General features: G+C 47.1%; 1 protein-coding gene across 3 annotated transcripts; it reads left to right on the top strand.

Annotated features, from left to right (window-relative positions):
- The first annotated feature begins 640 nt into the window (after positions 1-640).
- Positions 641-25,217, top strand: TLR5 (toll like receptor 5). 3 transcript variants are annotated; one of them, XR_010728306.1, is made up of 3 exons: positions 641-705; positions 12,653-12,818; positions 24,263-25,217. XR_010728306.1 is itself a non-coding variant. In XM_066253507.1 (3 exons), exon 3 carries the CDS (start codon positions 16,479-16,481, stop codon positions 19,047-19,049), a length of 2,571 nt encoding a protein of 856 aa, XP_066109604.1. In that variant the 5' UTR covers positions 641-705; positions 12,653-12,818; positions 16,475-16,478; the 3' UTR covers positions 19,050-19,419. The 3 variants fall into 3 exon arrangements, 2 of the variants coding, with proteins under 2 accessions (XP_066109604.1, XP_066109605.1); XM_066253507.1 differs by lacking the exon at positions 24,263-25,217 and adding an exon at positions 16,475-19,419; XM_066253508.1 differs by lacking the exons at positions 641-705; positions 24,263-25,217 and adding exons at positions 1,127-1,232; positions 16,475-19,419.
- Positions 25,218-26,532: the final 1,315 nt, after the last annotated feature.

Genomic DNA, 26,532 nt, shown 5'->3' on the forward strand with positions numbered 1-26,532 from the left:
CTGGGACAGAATGTCTGTCTTCTCTCTGGTTGTCCACCAGACTCTGGGCCTCCACCAGACTCTGGGCTTCTTCCTCAAATCATCACAGCTCCCAAATACACGCAGCACTTGCTGACTGGCTGTCATCAAGATCTTCACAATGTCTCTGGATGTTTGGTGCAGCTGAAAGAGCACTGCTCTGGGCATGAGGTCAAGTCCCTCTTTGCCAGCCCTGGCTGTGCCTCTGGACAGTTACTCCAGGTCCTGGGGCCCAGGGATCCTCCTCTGACCGGAGAAGAAGGGCAGGGGCGATGCTGCCCCAGAATGCCTCGATGGACATTTTGGATAACTGCAGAGGTTGCAGCTCTGCGCCCCTCTCCAGCCGTTCCTCTCGGATCCAGGGAACCCCCCCCCCCCCCGTACACCCAGTACCTGCCCCCTGCCCCCTAAACCCACGGGCCCCTCTATTCTTCCTTGGCAGATGGACACCTTGTCGGGTTCCCGCAGCCACAGGGTCTCCGGGGCTAGTCCAAGGCGCCCGAGGGTGGAGCTCTGGAGGTCGCCCCAGTCGCCCCAGAGCGCGAAGAGGTTACCTGGACGGCGGGTCGGAGCGGGTCGGGGCGGAGCGGCCCAGGTGGGCGGGGCCGGCGGGGCTTCTGGAGCCGGACCGCAGGCGCCCGTGCCGCGAGGAGGAGCGAGCCGAGGCCCGGGCGGATGTCCCCGGAGGTGAGCGCTCTTCAGTGGACGCAGCCCGACGGGTGGGGGCAGGGAGGCCTAGCCCCAGCAGGGGACAGCGCGGGGGCTCGGAGTCGCGGGTATCGGGCTGCCCGCGACGGGTCGGGCGTGTCTTTCCCTCCTGGGGGGTCCTGAGCTCTTTCCAGCTCCCGTCCCCGCGCTGGGCTTCCCATCCCTGGACCGCGCGCTCTGCCCCCAGCCCGGAGGTCCTTGGGCGGTGTGGGGGTCCCTTGGCCGGGGAGGGGGAAGGGGAGTAATATGCATACTTTTTGTGCCCGGCGGGCGAGACACAAGGAAAAGCTACTTGTCCTTCTTTGAACAGTCTTATCAGACTTTGTTTTCACTTTGTCCCCACCTTTGAAAGGGGCAAGTGGCTTCACTCTCTTCCTTGGAAAAGGGGGACAGCCACCTCCAGCAGGGCCGTGGGAATCCCAGATGGTGCCTGAACGGCTCCACAAAAGGCCTTGAACCCGTCCACCGCATAGCATGTGGCAGAACCCTCGGGCAGAGGCTCCAAGGTAAACCTGGTTGACCTTCATGTTAAAAATAATAATAATAGGCCCTGGCCGGTTGGCTCAGTGGTAGAGCGTCGGCCTGGCGTGCAGGAGTCCTGGGTTCGATTCCTGGCCAGGGCACACAGGAGAAGTGCCCATCTGCTTCTCCACCCCTCCCCCTCTCCTTCCTCTCTGTTTCTCTCTTCCCCTCCCACAGCCAAGGCTCCATTGGAGCAAAGTTGGCCTGGGCACTGAGGATGGCTCTGTGGCCTCTGCCTCAGGCACTAGAATGGCCCTGGTTGCAGCAGAGCGACGCCCCAGATGGACAGAGCATGGCCCCCTGGTGGGCGTGCCGTGTGGATCCCAGTCCTGCACATGCGGGAGTCTGTCTGCCTCCCCGTTTCCAACTTCAGAAAAAAACCCCACAAAATAATAATAACAATAATCTAAGAAGATAAAAGCATGGTGGCAATGCCCTTGGAAAATCACAGGTTGGGTGACATTTTCTCAGGATGAGGGTGGGTTTGCCCGATTGTCCTGGGGGTGAGAAGCGAGGTCTCAGTGAGGCTGCGAGGCCCCCCTTAGTGGGAGCTGATGGTGGCTTCCTCTTTGTCGTGGGTTCGCTGTGTAGTCCCCGACTGTTGGAACCCCTATGCGCCCCTGACCCACACACAAGCCTCCAAGTGATATGGTTGCTGAGCAGCGACCCAGTCAATATCATGTGCTGTTTGGACGTTAAGTGCATCTGGGATGCCATCCTCTCACTCAGCCCTGGAAGAGTGATGGGCAGTAGTAATGAACAGCCGATGATGCGTGTGGCTGCCCTGGTAGCAGCCAGGCCCTAGCCAGGCACGTGTGGTCTGATAGCTTTTCCCTGCATTTACTGGGTCAGTCTGAGCACTGACTGGTCTGCCTAAGGTCTTCTGGACTCCCTGACTTGGATCACCCCTGTGCATGGAAGACAGTGGCCAGCAGCCTCCTCGTAGGCCAGGAAACCCTGGGCTGAACCCTGGGAGAAGGTCTGGTGCTAGACACTAACCTCTCAGTTGTGGGCTTGGGGGCAGGTCCCCTGGGGTTCCTTAGGAGGGGCCCAGGCTGCAGTAATAACCAAGCATATTTCAACAATCAGTATGCCCACACCCGTGCATATCAGCCTGTCTGGTTCTCATCCTGAGGAAAGTCATGGGATCGTCCCCTTGGGCATTATAGCTCTGAGCAAAGCAGGAAGCATTTAGATTCCCATGTCCAAATGCAAAGTCCACCCTGCAAGTGTTTGTTTTGTGTCTGAGGAGGGGAGACCCCGAGGAAGCTGTGTCCAGCTTCACAGAGTCGCCTGTCTTGAAGTTCCTTCCTGAGGAAGTTGGCTTTGCTGAGTGTGGAAGTCAAGATGGGCCTGTTTGCTTGTCTCTGCGTGCACCCAGACTACAGTAACAAGAAACCCCTGGAACGTAGGCTTACTGAATCCAAGTGTGTCTGTTTCCCTCTTAGTTTGTGGAGAAGAATGCAGGTGGCAGATCTGACTCTTTAGTCAAGCCTCAGGCTTGGGGAATCCCTGGGGCTGGTTTTTGCAGCAGCGCCCCCTGCCCCTCCCCACACTGTGTAGGCCAAGTGTACTCAGTAGTATGGGACCAACTCAAGTTCAAGGCATTGTTCCTGCCCTTCGGAAGCTTCCAGGTTTAGGTGGGGAGACAAGCGCAGTGCCTGAGAGACAGTGAGCGCACCATTAAGTGGGTTATCATCTGCTGTTTCAAAGAAGACAGCCGGTGAGGGCTGGAGAAGGTGGAGAGGGCTTCCAGAGCAATTAGGTTTCAAGTGGCATTTAGAAATGACAGGCGGGGACAGAGCCAGGCAGAGGGAAGGATGCTGCAGTCTTATATGAAGCTCAGAACAAGCAAAGAACTCACTGCCCACCAGACGCAGCCCTATTCCCCTGCCTCCCTTTCTAGCTCTGTCCCCTGTCACTCTCTTTGTCCCCTGCCACACTGACCTCCCATCAGGTTCTGTCCAGGTCTTCCCTGTATGCCTGTTGCTTTGCCCGTGCTTTCCCATCCTAGAGTGTTGTTGGGGACTCCTCTACCTTTTCAAAGAAGCATCTCAAATGGCACCTTCTCCACTGAAGACTTCCCTGGCTGTCCCCTCATGCCAGTCTTCAAGCAGAACTGGAGTTCCTCCTCTGCCCTCATTGCCCCTTGCATGCGCCTCTATCAAAGCTCTTACACCCTGTATTGCCCATTGGAGTTGAAGGGTCTCTGGCCCACTTGCTGAGTCGGGGCTGGGTTTCACTCACCTTACAATCCTCTGAGCCAGAGTTGGTGGTGGACACACACAGACATTTGGTAAATGATTCTGGACTGAAATTCAGCCTCATTATAGGGCATAGGGAGGCGCCTCACCTACTTGGGGCAGAAGGCATGGGTTAAGTATTATTATTGGGAATTTAAGATTAGATAAGTTTGGGAGAGCTAAACCCCAGAGGCCTTAAGGAGTCTGCATTCAGTGCTGTGGCAGTGCTCAAACCCTTAGCAGCTCCTACTGTCCAGGATGGGGTGGAGGGTCCTTCTTGATGGGGCCCAGGGTATCCTCTGGGCTCAGCTCCCACCAGCTCCCACCTTGAACTCACACTTGTGCCTTCTGAGCCACCTGTGGGCCTCCCTCCCTTGACCATGCTTTGGGCAGCCTCTGCCAGGAATGCCCACTGCTACCTCTAGCTTGTTCTTGATTCTTAGGACTCAGTGTCTCTGTCCCTGGGGTGTGGCGGTCCCTCAGGCTGGGTGTGCTCCTCCTTGGCTTCACAGCATGGGTGCACATCCTCTAACACCATCCCGCCCTCTTGAGACTGCCTCCCTGCTCACAACTTAGCTCTCTGGAAGGCAGTAATTGTGTGTTTCCCTGAGGACGCCCCACTGGCTACCATCTTTCCTGAGAGAGAGTGCTCAGCAAACATGGATGAGAGGGGAGATTGAACCAGGGTGATAGAAATGTAAAAGGAAGGACAATGTCTCTAGAGACACTGGAAGGGAAAGAAGTAGGATCTGGTGATTCATTCTAGAAAGAGTAAAGGAGAAGGTTGGTTTATGACCTTCAAGGCCGGTGGAGGTGGTGTCACCCACGAGTTGGGTCCCCAGCCGAGTGCAAAGTCCATTTCTGATTGCTGTGCAAACGTGTTTCTGTTCTCTAGGGAGGTTTCAAAATTCAAAAACTATTAAGTCGCTTTGGGGCATATTGAAGCTGACGTTATTAAAGGACATCAAAATAAGGATGCCCTTTAATCAGCCGAAATATTCACATACTTTGAGTACTGGTGAGGTCAAAGCCAGAGGGAGATCTGGGGAGTGTAGTGGGCAGACTCCAACTTGTGAAAGCGAATGTGTCTGCTGAGGGGAGAAGCCTACGGTCTTGGGCAGAGCAGACAAGCTAGAGCAGGTGAGAGAAAGAAGGAACTGGTGGTAAAAAGAATGACAGAATTGAGAAAGATAGGGAAGAAAATCAGGTACCGGGAAGAGATTTTTCAAGAAGAAAAAGCTGCCTATGCTAAAAAAGAGAACAGGAAGTTTAGACAAGAATAGACCAGAAGGAGGCAACTTTTGAGAGGGTAGCTCCCATAGGAAAGCCAGATCTCATAGAGTCAAAAAGAGGCTAGTGAATGGGCAGTGGAAACATCGGGTAGAGTTGTTTGACTTCATGTCTGAGCAATTTAACCGTGAAAGAAAGGATAGATTATCTCTCAGCAAGGACGGAGGGACGTTCTTGCCAAGAGAAGACAATAGAGATCTGACTACAGAGGAATGGAGGAGAGAAGAAGCCTATTTATGCTAAGGAATTTGGATAAACGCCCCTGTCCACATTAATTATATTTTGTGTAAACTTTCTTCCCTTCTCTTTTCTTCCCTCCCCCGCAAATGTCCCAGAGAACTTTCATTTTGGGTAATCTCCAAAGTCATGATATTGCTAAATCCAGTGATGGGATATTGCAATGCTGAAATGATTAGGCCTCACCTCTATATCCCATGATGCACTTGTCTCAAATGCCCCCTGACTTGACTTTCCTTCATAATGGTGCTGGCCAGACATTTCTTCCTATACTGTACCCAGAGTAATAACACCATAATGACAGCAAACAAATAAATAGTATTTACATGGAGCGAGACACTGGTCTGAGTATGATAAGAGAGTATTGTTATTGTTCTCATTTTCAGACAACAAAAAGAAAGTTCATGCTTTAAAATAGATTGATGTTCACGTTCCTGATGCTGCTACAAGATTCATAGTCCTGACACTGCTGACAGCATGACTGGCCCAAGGTCACCAAACCCACGATCTCTCTAGACCCAGTTTCACTGTGGGTTAGATTGGCTTTCACAGTCAATAAGCAAATGAATAGTCAACAAGTAATCTACTACATGCAAAGCGTGGCAGGAACCCAAAATTATGAGCTATATGTCTCTTCTCATGTGATCTTCAGAACTCATTACAGGGCCTTTCCGTTTTGTAGGCAGTGAAACTGAACCAGCCCTTGAATGCAGACAGACGTAATAAAAGCAGGAACCAAAGGCACTTTCAGCTCCAAGTTTCTGTGAATCTGAACTTCCTTTGCATCCTAGTCAGAGACATAACTAGTTCTGGATACACACAGTTTTCGACTTGACAGCAGTGCATACAACCGTTCTGTTTTTCACTTCCGGTACAGTTGTCTATAAATGAGGTGAGATATTCAATCCTTTCGTGGGCTTTGTGTTAGGTGATTTTGCCCAACTGTAGGCTAATGTAAGTGTTCTGTGCACATTTACAGTGGGCTAGGCTAAGCTATGATGTTTGATAGGTTGGGTGTATTAAGTGCATTTCCAACTCCATGGGTGTATTGGGATGTAACCCCGTCGTAAATCGAGGAGCACTTGTAGTTCCAAGACTGATTTTATTTTCCTTCCCAGCATGCACAATAAAAGGAGAGAGAGAATGAATCTCTAACGTGCTCAGGTCTGAAGAAATGCTGCCTCTTCTTTTCTTTTCTAGATATCAATTTAATATTAGTTTGAAGCCTTTATCTCATCAGGTTGGGGGGAATAGAAACCACTGCTTTGGTGTCACAGCATCCAGATGTTATACATTGTCAGGACCCCGGGGCAGAGGTGGGGGTGATGCTGCTCACCAGTGTGGTCCACACGGGTTACCAGTGAGCACGTTCTTGTCCCCGTCCCCTGGGCTCTGCTCCTTCTGGACCACACCACAGGGTGGCACTCTGAGGTCTTGCCAGGGTCTTGTCCTCCGGTGACTTGCAAACCTACTTTCTCTTCCCATTTCTTCCCCACACTGCAATTCCTGGAAAAGCCTCTGAGCCCTTGACCCGAGGCCATATTTCAAAAATCAAAGGCAGAAAAACATACAGGCTTCTTCTGGTCACTATCCTGCCTCATACCTGGCCTGGAGCAATGACGTGGGGAGGTTGCAGGTGTGAAGGTGGGTGGGGAAAGATAGGGAGGAAGCTTTCTACCCTCAAAATAGTATTATCTAGCCCTAAAAGCAATCCCCTCTGAGAGTAAATCCTTAGGAGAGGGGGGAGGATTTTCTATTTAAGGTCAGACTATATATGGATCCATTTTATTTGTGCATTTTATTGGTACATTAATAACATTACTTTCCACTAGATATTTTCAAGAGCCTCTATAACAGACTCACACATTTGCCAAAAGGGAAGGTGAATATTCCACTCTTAGGAAGATTGTGCCCTGGTCTGTGATTGCTGTCATGACACTCAGCAAATCTCATGAGATAATTTTAGAGTTTCCAGGGAGACAAAAAAATGCTTGCAGCTCACACTCACCATTATACACATACAGGAACAGAACAGGGGAACCAAACTCGTCAAGGTGCCCAAACGATGGTGGAGGAGGTCTGGAACCCAGGTTTCTCCCCTCCCAGCCCAGTGCTTTTGCCATGATCGCAGGCATCTTGGAAGTTACCACCCACAGGTAGTCAGAGCCAAGTCTCTGTGTGACGCCACCCACACTCAGAATGGAGATCAGCCACCCCGGGCACCCTGCCCAGGGCAGATTCCTCACTCCATGCACGTCCCTGGGGAAGAGGAAGAATGGGTACTTCCAGGAAGGGTGTGGTTCCCAGCCCTGCCCTGTCCCTGCTCAGGGTCCCTGCAGCTCAGCCAATGGAATCATCTTTCCTCTTCTGCATCTAGCAGGCATGGAGACCCTGGACTCACTCCAGCTGACCTGACTCCCTATCCCCTCCTTAACCCTGAATGAGGGGGTTTCTCTGTCAGCTACAGAGCAGACTTGATTCTGTCCACTCAGGGAGGTTTCTCTGGATGCCTTTACCAGCCTAACAGACTCCAGACCCCACACAGGGTGGTTCTCCAGGGTTTTATCATCTCTTCTCCCATTTCCATTCTCTGTGTCTAACATCTCAATTTAATAAGGTTCTTCTTTCCAGTGCCCCATCCACCCAGCTGCTTCCAGTGTGCGTCACAATCCAAATGATTTTTGCTGCTCTCAGCAGATTGTCCGTGTCATTACTTTCTGGGGATGCAATACCGGACTCCCAGCTCCCATCTGGTCTGGCTCCTGACCTTGCAGTTGCCCATCTTTCCTGGCAATTTGCTTTGCCCATCAACACACCAGCCTCAGCTGAGCTCCATTCAGGGAGGCTCTTGGCACCTGAGACATTAATTCTCTAATTGAGAATATCGGTGCTGCCCGAACCTGAAGACAGGTCAAGATATGCAGTTCCTTGGTGAGCTCTCTTTCCCCAAGGATTTTAAATGTACCGTGCTAGTTGTTAGTTTTTAGTAATCGCTCAGATGGAGTTATTTCTTTGCAACAGATGCTTTAAATCTGCATGCTAATGAGCTCGTAATGAGCAGACAGAAGAGTAGCCATCCTGTATCTAAACCATTTGGGTTTTCAACATCCTGTTTTTTGAATATCAGTGCCTCTGACTGCTGTTTTTGTTGTTTTGTGGTTCTGCAAAGGGAACCACCTGAGATATTAAAGACAGTAGGGGAAGCCTTTACAGAATTTCCCATGAGTGCAGACAAGTGAGACAAGTTCACCCCAAGCTCACCCCAGTGTATTGAGAAATTCCATTGTTTTTCTCTCACTGTTCCCCTTCAGTGGTTTCTAAAAGGAAAACATTTCCAGTGAGGTGCCTGCAGTTCGATAAATGATGTCTCTACTTATGCAAGTAAAAAATAACAGGATTATGCACCAATAACTGATTATCTGGCTTGGGCACCAGAGGGTCCTCAGAAACCCACGTAAATGCTTTCTAGGTGGGGAGGGCTAGTGAAAACTGCTATTGGTGCTATTGTATATAGGTGATTCAAATGAAGCTCAAGAAAGGTTAGGCACTTGCTCAAGGTCACATATCTATTAAATTGTGGAGCTAGAATTGGAAGCTAGCTGCGAACTTCGTTGTCGTTTTGATCTTTCGAAGAAGTCAAAATTGTGTCCACTGCAAAACTGAGACAGCTTCAAAGGGTGCAAGGGGTGGAGGGTGGGTGAATTCCTTCTAAGGTGCGTGCTCAGGAAGAAGAGACATCACAGTCCTGTTCTGAAAGTCAGTAGTGATTTCCTCTCCCTGCAATCTTTGGGAACGGCCTGCCAGCACTGTAAATGTAAACGAGCAAAACAGGCTTTGCCGTAGAGCTCAGCTTAGAGCAGCTCTTGCCGCCCCCCGCCCTCTCCATACCCCCAAGCTCAGCCTCTTCTACATGCAGGCTCCTCCCCTCGGTCTCTGCCTTTGGCGCGCCCCCTGCTGGTCTCCAGGAGAAGCGCCTGCCCTGGAACCAGAGAAATTACACCCAAGCTCTCCCGTTTCCATAGCTCCCGAGTAAAACTATATGACCTGTCCAGCTCCTCCTCCTCAGAAACCTCGGATGAATCCTCTTTGAGCAAGCACTGATCCTTCACCCTTCAGGGCTGAGAATTGGGGGTGATTGTCTTGAGGAAGCTCTCTTCTCAAAAGTGATCATGGCGCATCCGAGTCATGGTGCATTCCCAGGAGGAGGCAATTTGAGTTGTAAGCAGTGGCTCAAATAACGGGTCACCTAAGCCCCTACCACTCACATTGTGGTCAGTGAACCAGCAGCGTCAGAATGCCCTGGAGGCTTGTTAGAAACGCACAATTCAGCAAGTACTCCAGGTAATTAATATGCAAAGCACCCATTGAGGATCTGTAACTGTTTCTCCATATAGTCGGGTGTTGTTGTTTTTTTAAAGATCAAAAGTGACAACTAAGTTTGCAAGTGGATTCAAGTCCTAGCTCCACAATTCAATAGATTTACGACCCTAGGCAAGTGCTTAACCCCTGTGAGCATCAGTTTAACCTTCTATGAAATAATGGAAAGCAATATACGTCAGTTCAACTTCCAGGATCCGTCTCATCCTAAATCTGAGACCTAGTAATTACCCAACTCCTACTCAGCCATAATTTACCTAGTCGTGCTGCTTAGAAATGTCCCACTCTGGTGGTGATCTTAGGGGTTTTTCACTAACCTGCAAGTCTCTGCTCACTGTAAACAGTGCATTGTCCACACCCGTGTGCTTGAGTCCCCAGTAACCAAATGACCACAGAAATGTTGTGAAAGGGACTTCTAGGTCCAAGGGAGACACTTCACCACAGTGATTTAACAAAAATGGGCTGCATTATGATAGTATAGAGCAAGGGTCGGGAACCTATGGCTCATGAGCCAGATGTGGCTCTTTTGATGGCTGCACCTGGCTCACAGACAAATCTTTAATAAAAAATAATAAAAACGTTAAAAATATAAAACATTCTCATGTATTACAATCCATTCATTTCCTACCGCTCATGTTCATGGTTGTGGGTGGCTGGAGCCAATCACAGCTGTCCTCTGGGACAACACCAAATTTTTTTGGATAATGCATACTGTACACGGGTTGTTGTGAGGTCAGGAAGTAAACTTCCCTCCTTTTAATCAAGTAGTCAGCTAGCTAATTGCAGAAACCCTTTTGACGAAGAAGATGGCTAAAAGAAAAAAAGATGAAGAGTATCATACTTTTCAGCAGGAATGGACAGAGGAATTTGCCTTTGTGGAGAGAGCAGGTTCTGCAGTGTGTCTAATATGTAATGATAAAACTGCATCGATGAAACGGTCAAATATAAAGTGGCACTTCAACACACGCCATACTATCAATACATTTGCATCAAAATATCCAGCAGGGGACAGCAGGAAGAAAGCATGTCAAGAGCTACTGTGCAGAGTGCAAGCTAGTCAGCAGCAACTCCATGTTTGGACCCAACAAGGTGACTGGAATTTGGCTAGCTTTGCTGGTGCTTTAGCAATTGTGAGAAATGGAAAGCCATTCACAAATGGGGATTATGCCAAAACACTCATGCTTGATGTTGCCAATGAACTTTTGACGACTTTTTGGATAAAGACAAGATAAGCAAATGAATAAAAGACATGCCCCTGTCGGCAAGAACTGTTCACGATCGTACCATCATGATGGCAAATCAAATTGAGGCAACACAAGTGAAGGACATAAATGCAGCACCATTCTTTTCTCTCGCTTTGGATGAGTCAACAGACGTAAACCATTTATCCCAGTTCAGCGTGATTGCAAGGTATGCTGTCGGTGACACACTACGTGAGGAAAGTCTTGCTGTTTTGCCTATGAAAGAGACAACAAGTGGGGAGGATTTATTCAAGTCTTTCACTGAGTTCACTAAAGAAAAAAATCTACCGATGGATAAACTTACTTCCGTGTGTACTGATGGTGCTCCGTGCATGGTGGGGAAAAACAGAGGATTCATAGCACTTCTTCATGAAAATGAAAAGAGACCCATCCTAAATTTTCACTGCATCCTACATCAGGAGGCGCTTTGTGCTCAGATGTGTGGTGAGCAGCTTGGTGAGGTGATGTCGCTGGTCATTCGGGTGGTCAACTTTATTGTTGCCCAAGCTTTAAATGATCACCAGTTTAAAACACTGCTGGATGAAGTTGGGAATAATTATCCTGGTCTGCTTCTGCACAGCAATGTCCGTTGGTTTTCAAGAGGGAAGAGGCTCAGCCATTTCACGGCTTGTCTGAGCGAAATCTGGACTTTTTTTGAAATGAAAAACATCAAGTATCCTGAGTTAGCTAACACCGAGTGGCTCCCGAAGTTCTATCTTGTAAACATGACTGAACATCTGAACCAGCTCAATGTGAAAATGCAAGGCTTTGGAAGTACAGTCTTATCCCTTCAACAAGCAGTGTTTGCATTTGAAAACAAACTGGAACTCTTCATCGCCGACACTGAAACAGGTCGTTTACTACACTTTGAAAAACTGGGAGAGTTTAAAGATGCATGCACAGCAAGTGACCCTGCTCAACATCTTGATCTCCAGCAGCTAGCAGGCTTCACATCTAATCTCCTGCAGTCATTCAAAGTGCACTTTGGAGAATTTTGTGAGCACACTCGTCTTTTTAAGTTCATCAACCATCCACACAAGTGTGCGGTGGACAGTGCCAACCTGAGTTACATCCCCGATGTCTCGGTCAGAGATTTTGAGCTACAAGCTGCTGACCTGAAGGCCTCAGACATGTGGGTGAATAAGTTCAAGTCACTGAATGAAGATTTGGAAAGACTTGCACGACAGCAAGCAGAGTTGGTGAGCAAACACAGTGGGGAGAAATGAAAAAACTTCAACCTGCGGACCAGCTGATTGTCAAAACTTGGAACGCGCTTCCCATCACATACCGCACACTGCAGCGTGTGAGTATTGCTGTACTGACAATGTTTGACTCTACATATGCATGTGAGCAGTCTTTCTCACATCTAAAGAATGTTAAGACCAACCTACAATCACGTTTAACGGATGGAAGTCTCAACGCCTGCATGAAGCTTAATCTCACCACGTATCAACCAGACTACAAAGCCATCAGCAAAACCATGCAGCACCAGAAGTTGCATTAATGGTAAGAAGTACTTTATTCATCATTGGTTAGCAACAGCATAACAACGTTATTAAAAAGAATTCAGAGACTTATTATACTTTAAAAGTGTTGGTCTTACATAAAATGCACACATTTACTTGTATTTAGTGTTAAACATATTGTATGGCTCTCACGGAATTACATTTTAAAATATGTGGCATTTGTGGCTCTCTCAGCCAAAAAGGTTCCCGACCCCTTGTATAGAGTTTCCCCTTCCGGCGTTACAGATAAGAAAGTTGCCCATCTGACCGACTGGCTTAGACACTCGCATTCTGAACCAGAGGCTGGACCTCAGATTTCTGAAGATCTGAGGTTCCGCATAACTTGATTGACACAATGACTTTGATCTTTTCCGATTAAAATTCTGCTCAATAAGAGACACACCCAAGGTTTTAAATTCTCCTGCAAAAATAATTGATGTGTGGCATAGAAAAACACCTATGTAATGTTTTCTGTTTCTCCTTCCTAATTGGATTCCCTGCTCTTCCTTAGGAAAACAAAAGCTGTTTCTCCTGATTCACTAAGAGAACGCTGACCACCATCATCACTGTGATGATGTTCCTATAGTCTCAGGAACTGAAGTCCTTAAACAACCAGGGGAGCTGCACCCCGAGACTAAGAAGAACGTATTAGATGCTCCTTGTGTTTGGACTGGGAGGTATGTACTCCTAATAAAAATACATCTTATTCAAAATGTTCATGGAGAAAGAAGTACAAACTTCCAGTTATAGAATAAGTCATGGGGATGCAAAGTGCAGCGTGGGGGACATAATCAATAATATCGTCACAACTATGTGCGGTGACAGATGGCTACTAGACTTACCGTGGGGATCCCATGGTAAGGCATATAAATGTCGCATCCCTTTGTTGTACACCTGAAACTAATACAATATTGACTATCAACTATAATAAAAAATAAAATTTAAAAGATAAGTAAAATGATTGCAAAAACTACTAATGGCAGAAATATTCCAGGAGTGCTTAAGTTGTGCTATGTACTTCAGGGTCGTTGTCCTCAAGAAATTTACCATCTGGGGGTGGGGGGGAGCATAGCATAAAGAAAGCGCTATCGTGGCGCTGTGAACAGACTATGAAGGTGGGAGCTCAAGTGTGCCTGCAGGAAGATGAGAGCTAGTTCATGGAGGAGCTGGCCCCTCGGATGGGTCATTTGGAATTGAATGAGCAGTGGGACAAATGTAGCATTCCAGCCCAGGGACCAGCCTGAGCAGAGGAAGCTGATGGAGGCCAAGTTCTGAGAAAGCTAGCTATTCTTGCAGCCCTGGGCAAGACTGCAGACTTAGCCGGGAAGGCAGGTTGGCTTGACTTTCACCCTTTGTTAAATGAGAGAGGTCAAGCGCTAAGGCCCTCTCTAATCCACCATTCCAGGATTCAATTATAGTCCACGGGAGGCCCCTGAACTCCTGTCCTGAAGAGTCTGACCTTCACGGGCAGCAGAAGCTGGCAAAGGGCTTCTGATCACCACTGTGCTCTGCAAGCCCCTCGGGCAGCTGAGGGAGAGATGCGTGTGTCTGGGTCAGACTTGCTGGGGTCGTCAGCTAGGAGACCCAGGAGAGGGTAGCATACAGAAGACAGGGATGTGTGGTCTTAATTAGGTGATCTAAATTCCCCGGGCCTTAGTTTCCTCATCTGTATAATGGGGGTAACATGAGTACCTTTCAAAGACTGAGATAATAAGAAAAAGGAGGAAGCTCAGAGCTGTGTGGGGATGAGCGTATAGGTGAAGGTTGCCCAGCAGATGGTATCGTAGGCATTAGTATATATTTCTGTCCTCCCTCCACACCCAATCCCAAGTGGTTCTCAGATGTGAGTATGCATCAGCGAGACCCAGAGGGCTTGATCCAACAGCCTGCCAGGCCCCCGCCCAGGGCTCCTGACTCAGCAGGGCAGGCTGAGCTCACCAGCCCCGGGGGATGCCAAGGCTGCTGGTCTGGGACCCTTCTTTGAACATGACTGCTCTAGAGCCTCTAGGACCGTGAGCCCCCTGCAGGCAGTGACACGTCCACATCTAGCATAGTGACCCCCGCACAGTAGGAGCCTCAGCCTAGCAAGACTTCCTCAGGACAAGTCTGAATTCTAACTACAGCAGCTGGTCTCCATGCAGAGGTGGGGTTGAATGAAAAACAGGTCGCTCCAGAAGTGCCTCAAGGTCATCATGGTGGTTATGAAGGGAGCTGCAACTGTAGTCCACATGTTTTCTCAGAACCATCATGGGAGGCAGGACGCTGGGCTGGGAGGACTGCGGCCTTAGCAACGTTTGGGACTTCATGGTGCCCACAGCTGGTTGTACCGACTGGCTACTGGATTCTGCATCTAGAGAACACATGTGCCCTGTGTGATGTTCACCTTGTCTGTCCCCTGGCCTTCAGCCTTTATCCAAAGCTAAACTTGCATTTCGCATCCATTTGGATTCAGCCCAGGACCTTTAATGCTACATGAACTTTGGGGAAACGGGGAAACTGTTCCAAGCGCTCATTTGGAAATGAATTCGACGTACTCAGCGAGTCCTCCATGCGCATGCTCCGGTCGCCTACAGGTGTGGGCCACCACTTGTCAGGAGAAGCGTTCTCTCCACAGCCTTGCAGCCCAGCTCAGAATCCCCGGGCCTGCCAAGGAGCCCATGAGTACTATTATTTGTTAAGGATCAAGCGTTATATTAGCACAGGAATAGTCCTGGCCCCGGCCCGAGGGATCTGTGGGCTCACGCTTCCGCGGAGACACCATGGCCCATAACTCAGCCAAGCTCAGGCGAGCAGCGGTGATGTCCCGGCAATTAAGGCAAGAAAGGGAATGTGCTCCACTAATGGCTGGGAGTTACGCTAAATGGATTCCACTCGGATGAAAGAGATGCTGACCCTTCTCCCTCAGGGCTCATTATCTTAATTAACAGCACTTGGCAGGAGTAGTGAGGCTGCTCCGTTACCCCTCAAAGCCCTGGATACACGTTAGCCCAGCCTTCGTAATAAAGCCCAGCCCTCAGCCACCCTCTGCGTCCTTCCTCTACGAGAATCCCGGGCTTCTGAGTGTTTCTCACATCATAGTCCAAGAACTGCTTGCTTCAAAGTACAGTACTTGGGGATTTGGCTATAAAATGTACGTTCCAGGCTCTATCAGACCCACTGAACCTGCATTTCTAGCGCTCAGGCTCAGGTATCAGTAGTGCTGGGTTTTGTTTGTTTCTTTCTTTAATTATTTTTAAGATTTCATTTATTGGTTTTACAGAGAGAGGAGAGAGAGAAAGGGGGGAGCAAGAATTATGAACTCATAGTTGCTTCAATTTAATTGTTCATTAATTGCTTGCTTGTTATATGTGCCTTGACTGGGCAAGCCCGGGGTTTTGAACTGGTGACCTCAGTATTCCAGGTCGGCACTTTGTCCACTGTGCCACCACAGGCCAGTGGATTTGGAAATCATTATCTATTGGAACAGAGGTCGTTTGGGGCTCTCTTTCATGACTAATTACCACACATTCAAGGTCAACACCTAGTTAAGTGTCTACTTGTGGAGCGGCACTGAGTCGTGTATGAAAGATAGGAGTGAAACTAGAAACTTTAGCTCTGTTGTTCTGAGCTGTTCTCACTCCTGTGTCTCTGCAGGGATTCTTCTGTTTGGTTATAAAAGATGAGAATCCATTCTGATGCTTGGATAAAACAGCAGCTGTCAGCAACTTGGGGCCACATTAGCTCTTTCCCACAACTGCGGGTAGTTCGAAACATGTCTGACTAACACTTAAAATCTTCACTTGTGAAATCAAAGTTTCTGTTCTCTTTTTTTTTTTCTAGAACAGAGGTTGGCAAACTATGGCATTTGGACTGCCATCCTAAAATATTTATCATCTGGCCCTTTACAGAAAAAGTTTTCCAAGCCCTGTTGTAGAATATAAAATGTGGTGGTTGTTCTATATAAACTAAAAGTTTCTTGATGTGAAGTTGAAAGGGGCAGGCTTCAAGGGGTCAGTGAACCCCCTGAAATTCAAAACTTGTTTTGATGTGCAAGTACATTATTGGAGGACAAGAAATCAGAGCTATTATCAGATTCTCGAAGAGGTCCATAACCTCAAAACAGTTCAGAACCACTGCGGCATGTAGGAAATGCAATGTAAGTGATAGAAAGAACAGCTCTGTCTACCCTAGACCATATCTGTCAACAGCCATGTTCATGGAGCCAGAAGATCAAAGGGTCTAAGAGAGCAGGCACATTACATTAACGCTCAAAGGATCTCCCTAGTGCTAAAAACCCACGTGCAATGCCTCAAGCTTAGATCACTGTATTTTCTTTCTCCCTTCTTCTTTGTAGGATCATGGGAGATCACCTTTACCTTCTCTTAGGAGTGGTGCTCATGGCCAGTCCTGTGCTTGGAATTTCTTCCTGCTCCTTCGATGGTCGGATAGCCTTATATCATTTCTGCAATCTTACCCACGTCCCCCAGGTCCCCAACACCACTGAGCGCCTCCTGCTCAGCTTCAACTCTATCAAGACTGTCACAGCTACATCATTCCCCTTCTTGGAGAAGCTGCAGCTGCTGGAGCTTGGGGCTCAGTTTACCTCCCTAACGATTGACAAAGAAGCCTTCAGAAACCTGCCCAATCTTAAAATCCTGGACTTGGGCTACACTTCGGTGGCCTTCTTGCATTTAGACGCTTTTCAGGGACTGCGCCATCTCTTTGAACTTCGACTCTTTTCCTGTAATCTCTCTGATGCTGTGTTAAAAGATGGTTATTTCAGAAATTTAGAGTCTTTGTCTCGCCTGGACCTGTCCATAAATCACATTCACAGCCTTTCCCTTCATTCTTCATTCTGGGATTTAAATTCCTTGAAGTCCATTGACTTTTTCCTCAACGAAATAGCCATTGTGTGTGAACATGACCTCCAGCCCCTCCAAGGGAAGACACTGTCCCTCCTAAGGCTTGCTGCTACTCACCTGTACAGCAGGGTCTCGGTGGACTGGGGAAAGTGTGGGAACCCCTTCAGAAACATGGTCCTGGACACCTTAGATGTTTCTCAAAATGGCTGGACTGTGGACATCACAAGATACTTTAGCAATGCCATCAATGGCAGCCAGATCTCCTCTTTGGTTCTTGCCTCCCACATTATGGGTTCCGGGTTTGGATACCATAACCTCAAAGATCCTGACCAGAACACGTTTGCTGGCCTGGCCAGAAGCCCAGTCATACAGCTGGACCTCTCACGTGGCTATATCTTCTCCTTGAACTTCCGACTCTTTAAGACCTTCAAGGAGTTGAGGGTCCTGAACCTTGCCCACAACAAGATAAACAAGATTGCAGATGAGGCATTTTATGGACTCGACAAACTTCAGGTTCTCAATTTGTCATATAACCTTCTGGGGGAACTGTATAATTCGAACTTCTATGGACTACCCAATGTCGCCTATATTGATCTGCAAAAGAATCACATTGGGATCATTCAGGACAATACATTCAGATCCCTGGGAAGATTAAGTACCTTGGACCTCCAGGATAATGCTCTGAAAACAATTCCTTTTATCCCAAACGTATCTACTATTTTCTTGGGTGGCAATAAACTGATTACTTTGCCAAACATCAAACTTGCAGCCAACTTTATCCAATTATCAGAGAACAGGCTAGAAAGCCTGGATAATCTCTACTTTCTTCTCCAGATTCCACATCTCCAGATTCTCATTTTAAATCAAAATCGCTTTTCCTTTTGTCCCCAAACTGATGCCCCTTCAGGGAGTCTCAGCCTTGAGCAGCTTTTCCTTGGAGAAAATATGTTGCAACTTGCCTGGGAGACAGGGTCCTGTTGGGATGTCTTCAAGGGGCTTTCCCGTCTCCAAGTCCTATACTTGAATAGTAACTACCTGAATTTCCTTCCGCCAGGAGTATTTAGCTCTCTGGTTGCATTAAGGGGACTTCGCCTCAACTCTAACAGGCTGACAGTTCTTTCTCCCAGTGACTTACCTCCTAATTTAGAGATCCTGGATGTATCCAGAAACCAGCTTCTCTCCCCGGATCCTAGTGTGTTTGTATCCCTTAGTATCTTGGACATCACTCATAACAAGCTCATCTGTGAGTGTGAACTTAGCACTTTCATCAAGTGGCTCAATCAAACCAATGTCACCATATTTGGGTCTCATACAGACATATACTGCACATACCCCAACTCGCTCTCTGGGACTTCCCTCTACTCTCTGTCCACAGAGGGTTGTGATGAAGAGGAAAGCTTGAAGTCTCTGAGGTTTGCCCTTTACATGTTCTTCACTGTCACTTTGATTTTGTTCCTCATGACTGTCCTCATAGTCACGAAGTTCCGGGGGTCTTGCTTCCTCTGTTACAAGACAGTCCAGAGACTGGTGTTCAAGGAACAAACTGAGACAAGACAATTAGATACATACAAATATGATGCCTATGTGTGCTTCAGTAGCAAAGACTTTGAATGGATACAGAATGCTTTGCTAAAACACCTGGATGCTCAGTACAGCGACCAAAACAGATTTCACCTGTGTTTCGAAGAAAGAGACTTTATGCCAGGGGAAAACCACATTGCCAATATCCATGATGCCGTGTGGAGCAGCAAGAAGACTGTCTGTCTTGTGAGCAGGCACTTCCTTAGAGATGGGTGGTGCCTGGAAGCTTTCCGTTATGCCCAGAGCAGAAGCTTAGCTGAGCTCAACAGCGCCCTCATCGTGGTGGTAGTCGGGTCCTTGTCTCAGTACCAGCTGATGAAACATGAGTCCATCAGAGGGTTTGTACAGCAACAGCAGTACCTGAGGTGGCCCGAGGATCCCCAGGATGTTGGCTGGTTTCTTAATAAATTCTCGCAACACCTACTAAAAAAGGAAAAGAAGAAAGACAAAAACATTCCATTGCGAACCGTAGCAACTGTCTCCTAGTCAAAGGAGCAGTTTTCAACTGATCTCAAGCCACCAATAACTCTCCGCTTTGTATTTGCCCTGAAGTACTATTTAGAGGTCCTTTTTTGAAGTTTCTTTTCCCTCCTATGAAAAAAACAGAAAGCTCTTGATTTTCATGGCAACACGATGTTTTGTCTCACTGACCTCCAAGTGGAAAGTAATAGATCTAAAAGATTGCAGCTGCCCCCAGAGGTGTCCACTCTCCCCTGATTCCCTTTCAGACTCAATAATACCATTCTCTCCTGTTGTGTCAACTACAGAATATTTCCTAGTCCTGGGAAGGATACCTTTTCTCCAGCATTCAGTTCCAGAAGGGGCTGGCCAGTAACTCTGAGCCCTTTGTGCTCTGCAGGACAGCACTAAGTAGAAATAAAGAAGGAAGGAAGGGAGGGAAGAAGGGAGGGAGGGAGGGAAAAAGGGAGGGAGGGAGGGAGGGAGGGAGGGAGGGAGGAAGGAAGGAAGGAAGGAAGGAAGGAAGGAAGGAAGGAAGGAAGGAAGGAAGGAAGGAAGGGAGGGAGAGAAAGAGAGAGAGAGAGGAAAGAAGGAAGGGAGGGAGGAAAAGAGATACTTTTTCTACTTCTGCCATGGGAACAGTGCCCTTGTTGGGCCAAGGTCATGCTCTGTCTCAGGGTTAAGAGGTGGCCCCAGAGGAGCTGAGATGAGAATAACTTGATCTCTTGTGGCCACAGCTGTTTTCCTGGTCTTACCTTCGGCTCCTCCAGATGAAACCCTGGTGGGTTATGAACATTTTTTTGGCAGGCAACCTTTATTTCAGTCTGGTTTCCAAGACCTTCTGTGATTTAGCACCAGCCTATCTAAGGTTTATCTCTTTTTTTTATCATTTATCAACCACCCAGGCTCCTGGGGAAAAACTTAGCCTTCGAACACAGATCCTGGTTTGAGTTCTGATGCTGCTGCTCATTAACTCAGTGACCTTGAGCATGTTATATACCCATGATAAACCTCAGTCTCTTCATCTGCACACATGATTGTATCTACCTTGTAGAGTTGCCGTGAAAACTGAGTTGGCCAAGGATGTCAGGGCTCCTCAGATCTGGTTCCTTACTTGATCCAATGGCCACAAGAAGATACAAACACGGAGGGGACTTCTGGGGAGTCAACATTTCTTTGAAGTTGTATTATCATCAAAGAAGCCTATATGTATTTTGCATTTTGTTTTATTTTTTAAATGTTTGTTTTAATATAGAAATGTTTTTCTAAAAGTATTAAATTTAAAGCAAGGAAGGTTTGCCAAAATTACCCCACGGCTTGACATACAGCCTTGTCCAAGTTCAACAGAGCCTTAGGTCAGGGGCTACTGTTTGAGGACAAATATCACTCCCTTCCCCTGTCTGTGCCTCCCAAGTGTTAACTCCTCCAAAACACACACACACATGCGTGCACGCACGCACACACACACAAACTAGCTACTCTCATCCTGGCTTTTTTGGCCCCTCTAATCCATGAGACTGAGCTTGCCCTGCACTTACTATTTTTATATTTGAACAATGGCTGTGCCCGTTAGCACTGTTCCTATGCATAGCACACACACACCCTATTCTACCCTTCCTTCTTGAATGTTCTCCCATTTCTGTACATCGATCCAACCTGTTCTTCAAATCCCAGCCCACCAAGCCTCCTGGGATGCCTCCAACGCAAAGTCCTCTTTCCCTTCTGTGCAAACTCCTAGCACTTTAGCTGTTCTTTTTCAACAAGCACTACTGCCTACCCCCTTTGAGAGGGTGAGCCTGTCTGGCTGCCCACTCCTCTGGGGTAGAAGTGCCATGAGTAAAGACCCTTTCTTCTGTGCCGCACCCCCAGCAGCTGAAATTCTTTCTAAGGCCACTTTTCCAAGTCTCACTTCACAAGAGTCTCTGTATGTATGGCGAGAGCAGAGCTCAGCAGTGAGCTGTGGGCACCAGGTGGCCCACTGGGGTGCTACTTGCTCCTGAATTCCACTGCACAGCAGCGCCAAGTCAGAAAGTTGATTAATTCTACATAGTGTGGTCCTTTGGTGGAGCTCCTAAATAGGAAAAACCACCACAATTCAGTCTAAGAAGGGCAAAAACTTGCTGTATTTAACATTGAGACTCTTTGGGGAAAATCTAGAATGTTGTTTGGGGCCGCTGAAAACTTCAGAGAGAAACCGACTCATTGCCCCAAATATAACTGACTTTGAACATTTCTTGTCAACCACTTGAATCGGCACGGACTCATATTTTAGATAGTTTGATATAAGGAAAAGTAAACGTGATTGAAAGTTTGAAATTATGAAATAACTCTAGTGGGGAGGATAGGAGAGTATGAAGTTCAAGTGTAAGGTAGATAAATGCTCACCAACCACAGGACAAAATCAATATAAAATGTCTAGAATGTTAGGTCAAGCAATAGCATCCTGAGTGTACTTTAAGAAATATGAAATGCCAGAAGAAAGAACTATACAAATTAATGGTGATTGCCAGAGGGAGTTCTGCCCAATTTTTCCATTGGAAACATCTAGAAAAGCTGAAGAAACTATTTTTTAAATCATTTTAGCGGCACTGGAGAGCTGCAAGGCAGTTAAGAGGCTGCTACGATCCAAGGGAAGAAGGAAATCAAGAGAGATGACCGCATTTAAAGAAAGACCTTCTATTCATCAAAAGAGATCATCAATGACTAAAAAGACACAGCATAAGCACATAAAAATAACACCTGTATCCGGAAAGGACTCATTGCAGAAATATGAAAGAACTATAAATGAATAAGAGAAAGACAGCCTGACCAGGCGGTGGCGCAGTGGATAGAGCATCGGACTGGAATGCAGAAGACCCAGGTTCGAGACCCCGAGGTCGCCAGCTTGAGTGCGGGCTCATCTGGTTTGAGCAAAAGCTCACCAGCTTGGACCCAAGGTCACTGGCTCAAGCAAGGGGTTACTCAGTCTGCTGAAGGCCCGAGGTCAAGGCACATATGAGAAAGCAATCAATGAACTATTAAGGTGTCGCAACGAAAAACTAATGATTGATGCTTCTCATCTCTCTCTGTTCCTGTCTGTCTGTCCCTGTCTATTCCTCTGACTCTCTCTCTGTCTCTGTAAAAAAAATAAAAATTTTAAAAAAAATAAGAGAAAGACAACACAAAAGAAAAATGGACAAGAGTCTCAAGAAGTCCCCAAAAGGATATCCAGTGTCCAAAAGCAAATGAGAAGATGTTCAATTTTCTGTAGTCATCAGGGAAAGCCACACATTCACCATAATGGCTACAATGAAAATGACAGACTGTATCAAGCATTAGCAAGGATGTGAGCAATTAAAGATTGACCATGTGGTTGGGATGTAAATTGGTTTAACTTTAAAAAACAGCCTCTCATCCCAAAGTGCAGAAGTAGCTGGCTCGATCCCTGGTTGGGGCACATACAGGAACAGATCTATGTTCCTGTCTCTCCCTTCCTGTATTGCTAAAATCAGTAATAAATAAAAACAAAACAAAAGAAAAATAAATGAAACAAAAAACAGTCTCATTATCTTCTACAGTTGAGTTCACACATGCCCTATGACCCTGCAGTTCAGTTCGTAGGTTATATACACATCAGAAATCCTAACCCTAACCTTAACCCTAACATGAACCAGAAGACAGAAATGGTATGGCAGCATCATTTGTAACAGCCGATATTAGAAACAAACCACGTGTCCATCGACCATAAGATGGGTAAATAAATTATGGTCATTAAAACCTACATATAAATAGCCATCCACCAATTAATTACATGCAACAACATGAGTAAATCTCACAAAAATGTTAAGTCAAACAAGCAGAAGCCTAACTTTTACATACTGAGTGCTTCCATTTTCAGAAATTTCAAAAAGGCGAAACTCATCTGTAACGATCGTGTGGACAATGGTTACCTTGGGGAGGAAGGCTGCGGAGAGATGCAGGAAGGCGCTTCTGAAATGCTGGCCATGTTTCATTTCTTGACCCTGATGGCACTAGGGTGGGTGTGCGCACCTTGTGACAACGCATTTTGTCTGTACCAATTAATTTGTTCACTTTTCCATGTGGTATCACTTTTTGATTGAAAACGAATTTTTGTGTGTGTGTTTTTCTGAAACTGGAAACGGGGAGAGACAGTCAGACAGACTCCCGCATGCATCCGACTGGGATCCACCTGGCACGCCCATCAGGGGGTGACGCTCTGCCCACCAGGGAGCAATGCTCTGCCCCTCCGGGGCGTCGCTCTGTTGCGACCAGAGCCACTCTAGCTCCTGGGGCAGAGGCCAAGGAGCCATCCCCAGTGCCCAGGCCATCTTTGCTCCAATGGAGCCTCGGCTGCGGGAGGGGAAGAGAGAGACAGAGAGGAAGGAGAGGGGGAGGAGTGGAGAAGCAGATGGGCACTTCTCCTGTGTGCCCTGCCCGGGAATCGAACCCGGGACTTCTGCACGCCAGGCCGACACTCTACCACTGAGCCAACCGGTCAGGGCCTGAAAACGAATTTTTAAGGAGACAATTTTTTTTAAATTTTTATGAAAGGAATAAAAGACAAGTAGTAGACCAATTCATGAAGAGCTGATAAGACATCCACTGCGCAACTGCCTTCTCTTTGTTAGGGGTGGGCTGTGGTCTAAGTGTGCTTCTTAGCTCCAACAAAAGGAGAACACCCAGTGATTGTGCTGGGGTGGGGTGGGGGGCTGGAAAGATCAAAGAAGGCTGGGGTGGCAGGGGAGTGGAAGCTTTCATATGAACCAGTGTGTTATTTAATGTTTAACTCTATGTGTGCATCTCATTAATACTTTAATAATAACAAAAATAAATAGTCAATGTATGCATATATAAAATGGGGTTAACTTCTGTCCTGGGGAGAGATAGAATTAGCCAAAAATTTGAAGTTAAAACACCAACAAAGAGAAACAACATTATTTCAACAGGTGAACTATATATATATATATATATATACACACACACACACACACACACAAACACACACACATATATACATATGTATCTATATATACATATATAGATACACACATACATATATACACATATATACATACATATATATACATATACAAACACAATGTTTTAGTCAATTTTATTTTTCTTAAGAATAAAGGGACTTTTCATCTGTTTTACTCAGCAGTTAATTTTTTTTTCTTCGTGATCACAATACCTTCCATTTAGACAGACCTTTTCAGAAATGAAACGTTCTTATTTTACAGACAACTCCCAGGAAGGACATGCTCGGGGTCCTCATTCTGCCCAGGCGCTGCAGCCCAGGCCAGTATGACAAGGCAGCTTTATTCCTGAATCTTGAAGACCTAATCCAACGGGTTGGAAAGCTTGTGTTTTCTTTCCCCCTAGCTTGGGCACTTTACCTCCACGAAGCTTGTTTTTCTGTCTCCTCTTACTGAAATGTGATAAAAACCAATGACATCATGTCTCATTGGGGCTGCAGCCCCTTCAGGAAGCAGGTGCCTTGGCAGAGGGGAGGCTGGGCACATGTTGGCTGTGCTGACCCAGGTCTGCCGCTCAAGGAGCCCTCAGGGCCTAACACTTGAGGCTGCTTTCATGGTTTTTCCAATGACCTTGACCATTAATTGGCTCCTAGCTTGCTCCCCATCTGCAGCTGTGTTATACGACCAGCGTCTTCCGGCCTGTGGGTCGTGCCAAGCCCTACGGGATTTGCAAAAATAAGTCACCAGTGTTTCTTGTGTGCTGGTCCATGTGAAACAAGAGAACCGCTTTAGAGAGGGGACCAGAATTAATGAGCAGTGCGTCTAAGAAAGTTCTTCAGGCTTAGGTTTCAAATAAAGGAGGAAAAGTTGGTGTGTGTGTGTGGGGGGGTCACTGGCTGGTGAAGGTGCCACCTCTGGTCTTGCTCAGGCTGGAGTCCCCAATGAGCTGGGGGCAGGCACTACCTAGCTTGCACCCTTCCCAGAGACATCCACAGAAAAGACTGTCCTCTGAGTCAGAAGACTCAAGTTGTCACCCGACCTAGAGCTGTGTGTTGTTTAACTGCTTGGAGCTTCGGGTGAGCTACAACCTCAGCTCCCAAAGGAATTGCTTGATTGGCAGATTTTTCATTGTCGTGAAGCCAGACGACTGTGGTCTTGCCCAATGGAACCTCTTGTTCAATTAATGTTCAGGTTGGTTATAAAAATAAAGTACAGTGATACCACCATCTCTAAGATGTCATGGATTGTAAGGTGCTCCTTTGTTTGGTGTGCCGCTAATAAATTTTAAAAGCTGTCATTTAAATAATGGCACTTGATTGTATAATGCCATCTGATTGTTCAACATTAAATATGAGGCAAAATGTGTTTCAGAATTGATGAGATGCAGGAAAAAAAAGACACCCTTGTAGATGAGCCCAGGCACATCCTCCCACACAGGCACCCCCCATGGTGACAGAGCAGGTCTCTGATGTCCCTTTCTGCTCCCACATCCTATGATCTCGGTGTCAACCCTTTCTTGTGGGAGGTTCAGAGTGCTGTCTGCTGTCCATGGGCTCAGTTCCCCCCACCCCTCACTGGAAGAGGAAGTCCCTTAGGGTAGCACAGAGATTCTCCAGGTTTTTCAAACATCAGGAGACAGCGGGACCTGGCATTCGTCCAATGGAGCACACCTGGAATATTGCAACTTACATGAGCTGAGTGGCTGTCAGCTGCAGAGACCATAGGTGGCAGCAGTAGAGTTAGGATTAGGGCAAAGGCTGGGGGAGTTGATCCCAGCCTGGGGAAGCCACCGGTTTTGCTCCTGGAAGGGGGAGAAAAATAATTTTGTCTCTTCCCTTCTGAGTTGTAGGCTGAGGCTCCTGCAATAAAAGACAGCTTAATAAGAGAAAAACAAATTCAAGTGCATTAACATGCATATCTCTTGTATAAGTGGGTGATACCAAGGAAGAAATGAGGAACTCAAAGAGGTGGCTTAGAATTCAGGTTTAAATACCATGTTAATAAGGGAAAGAGACAGTACACGTAGACCTTTTAGGGGAGAGTAAATGATTTTTTTTAAAAGGTAAAGGGCCCTCAGAAGAATAGATAGGAGCTGTGGTATAGTTTGTGACAAAACTTGTCTGGGTGTCGTGTCAACTTTAATTATCCTCTTCTGTGATGGGAGTGAATCTTCTCTGGTTGATGAAATTCGAGGGGCAGGGATTTGAGATAGCTGAGGTCCATTTGGAAGATCTGTCTTTCAATTGATAAGGGGATCTAAGAGAAAGCCTCTTCTGCATTCACTGGTTTTTAAGTGCCTACAGCTCAAAATAATCAGTAAGCCAAAGCAGTATATTTTGGGGTGATGTGTTCTGCTACCATTTACCCCTTGATCAAGTCAGGAGAGCAGGATACCGCATGGCCTTCCAGTTCTTAGACCCTCCTGTGCAATTCATCCCCGAGCTCCTGAGTGCTACCTCCTTAAAACCTGCATCTCAACTTCCGCCAGCCCCCTCTGGTTCCCTATGTCAGGTTGGACCTGGGCATTGTTTACA

The sequence above is a fragment of the Saccopteryx bilineata genome, chromosome 1 (assembly GCF_036850765.1).
Source record: "Saccopteryx bilineata isolate mSacBil1 chromosome 1, mSacBil1_pri_phased_curated, whole genome shotgun sequence".
Taxonomy (NCBI): domain Eukaryota; kingdom Metazoa; phylum Chordata; class Mammalia; order Chiroptera; family Emballonuridae; genus Saccopteryx; species Saccopteryx bilineata.

Bases quoted from the DNA above. Each gene is read 5' to 3' on its own strand.
- TLR5 (XM_066253507.1), top strand. From the start codon at position 16,479: ATGGGAGATCACCTTTACCTTCTCTTAGGAGTGGTGCTCATGGCCAGT.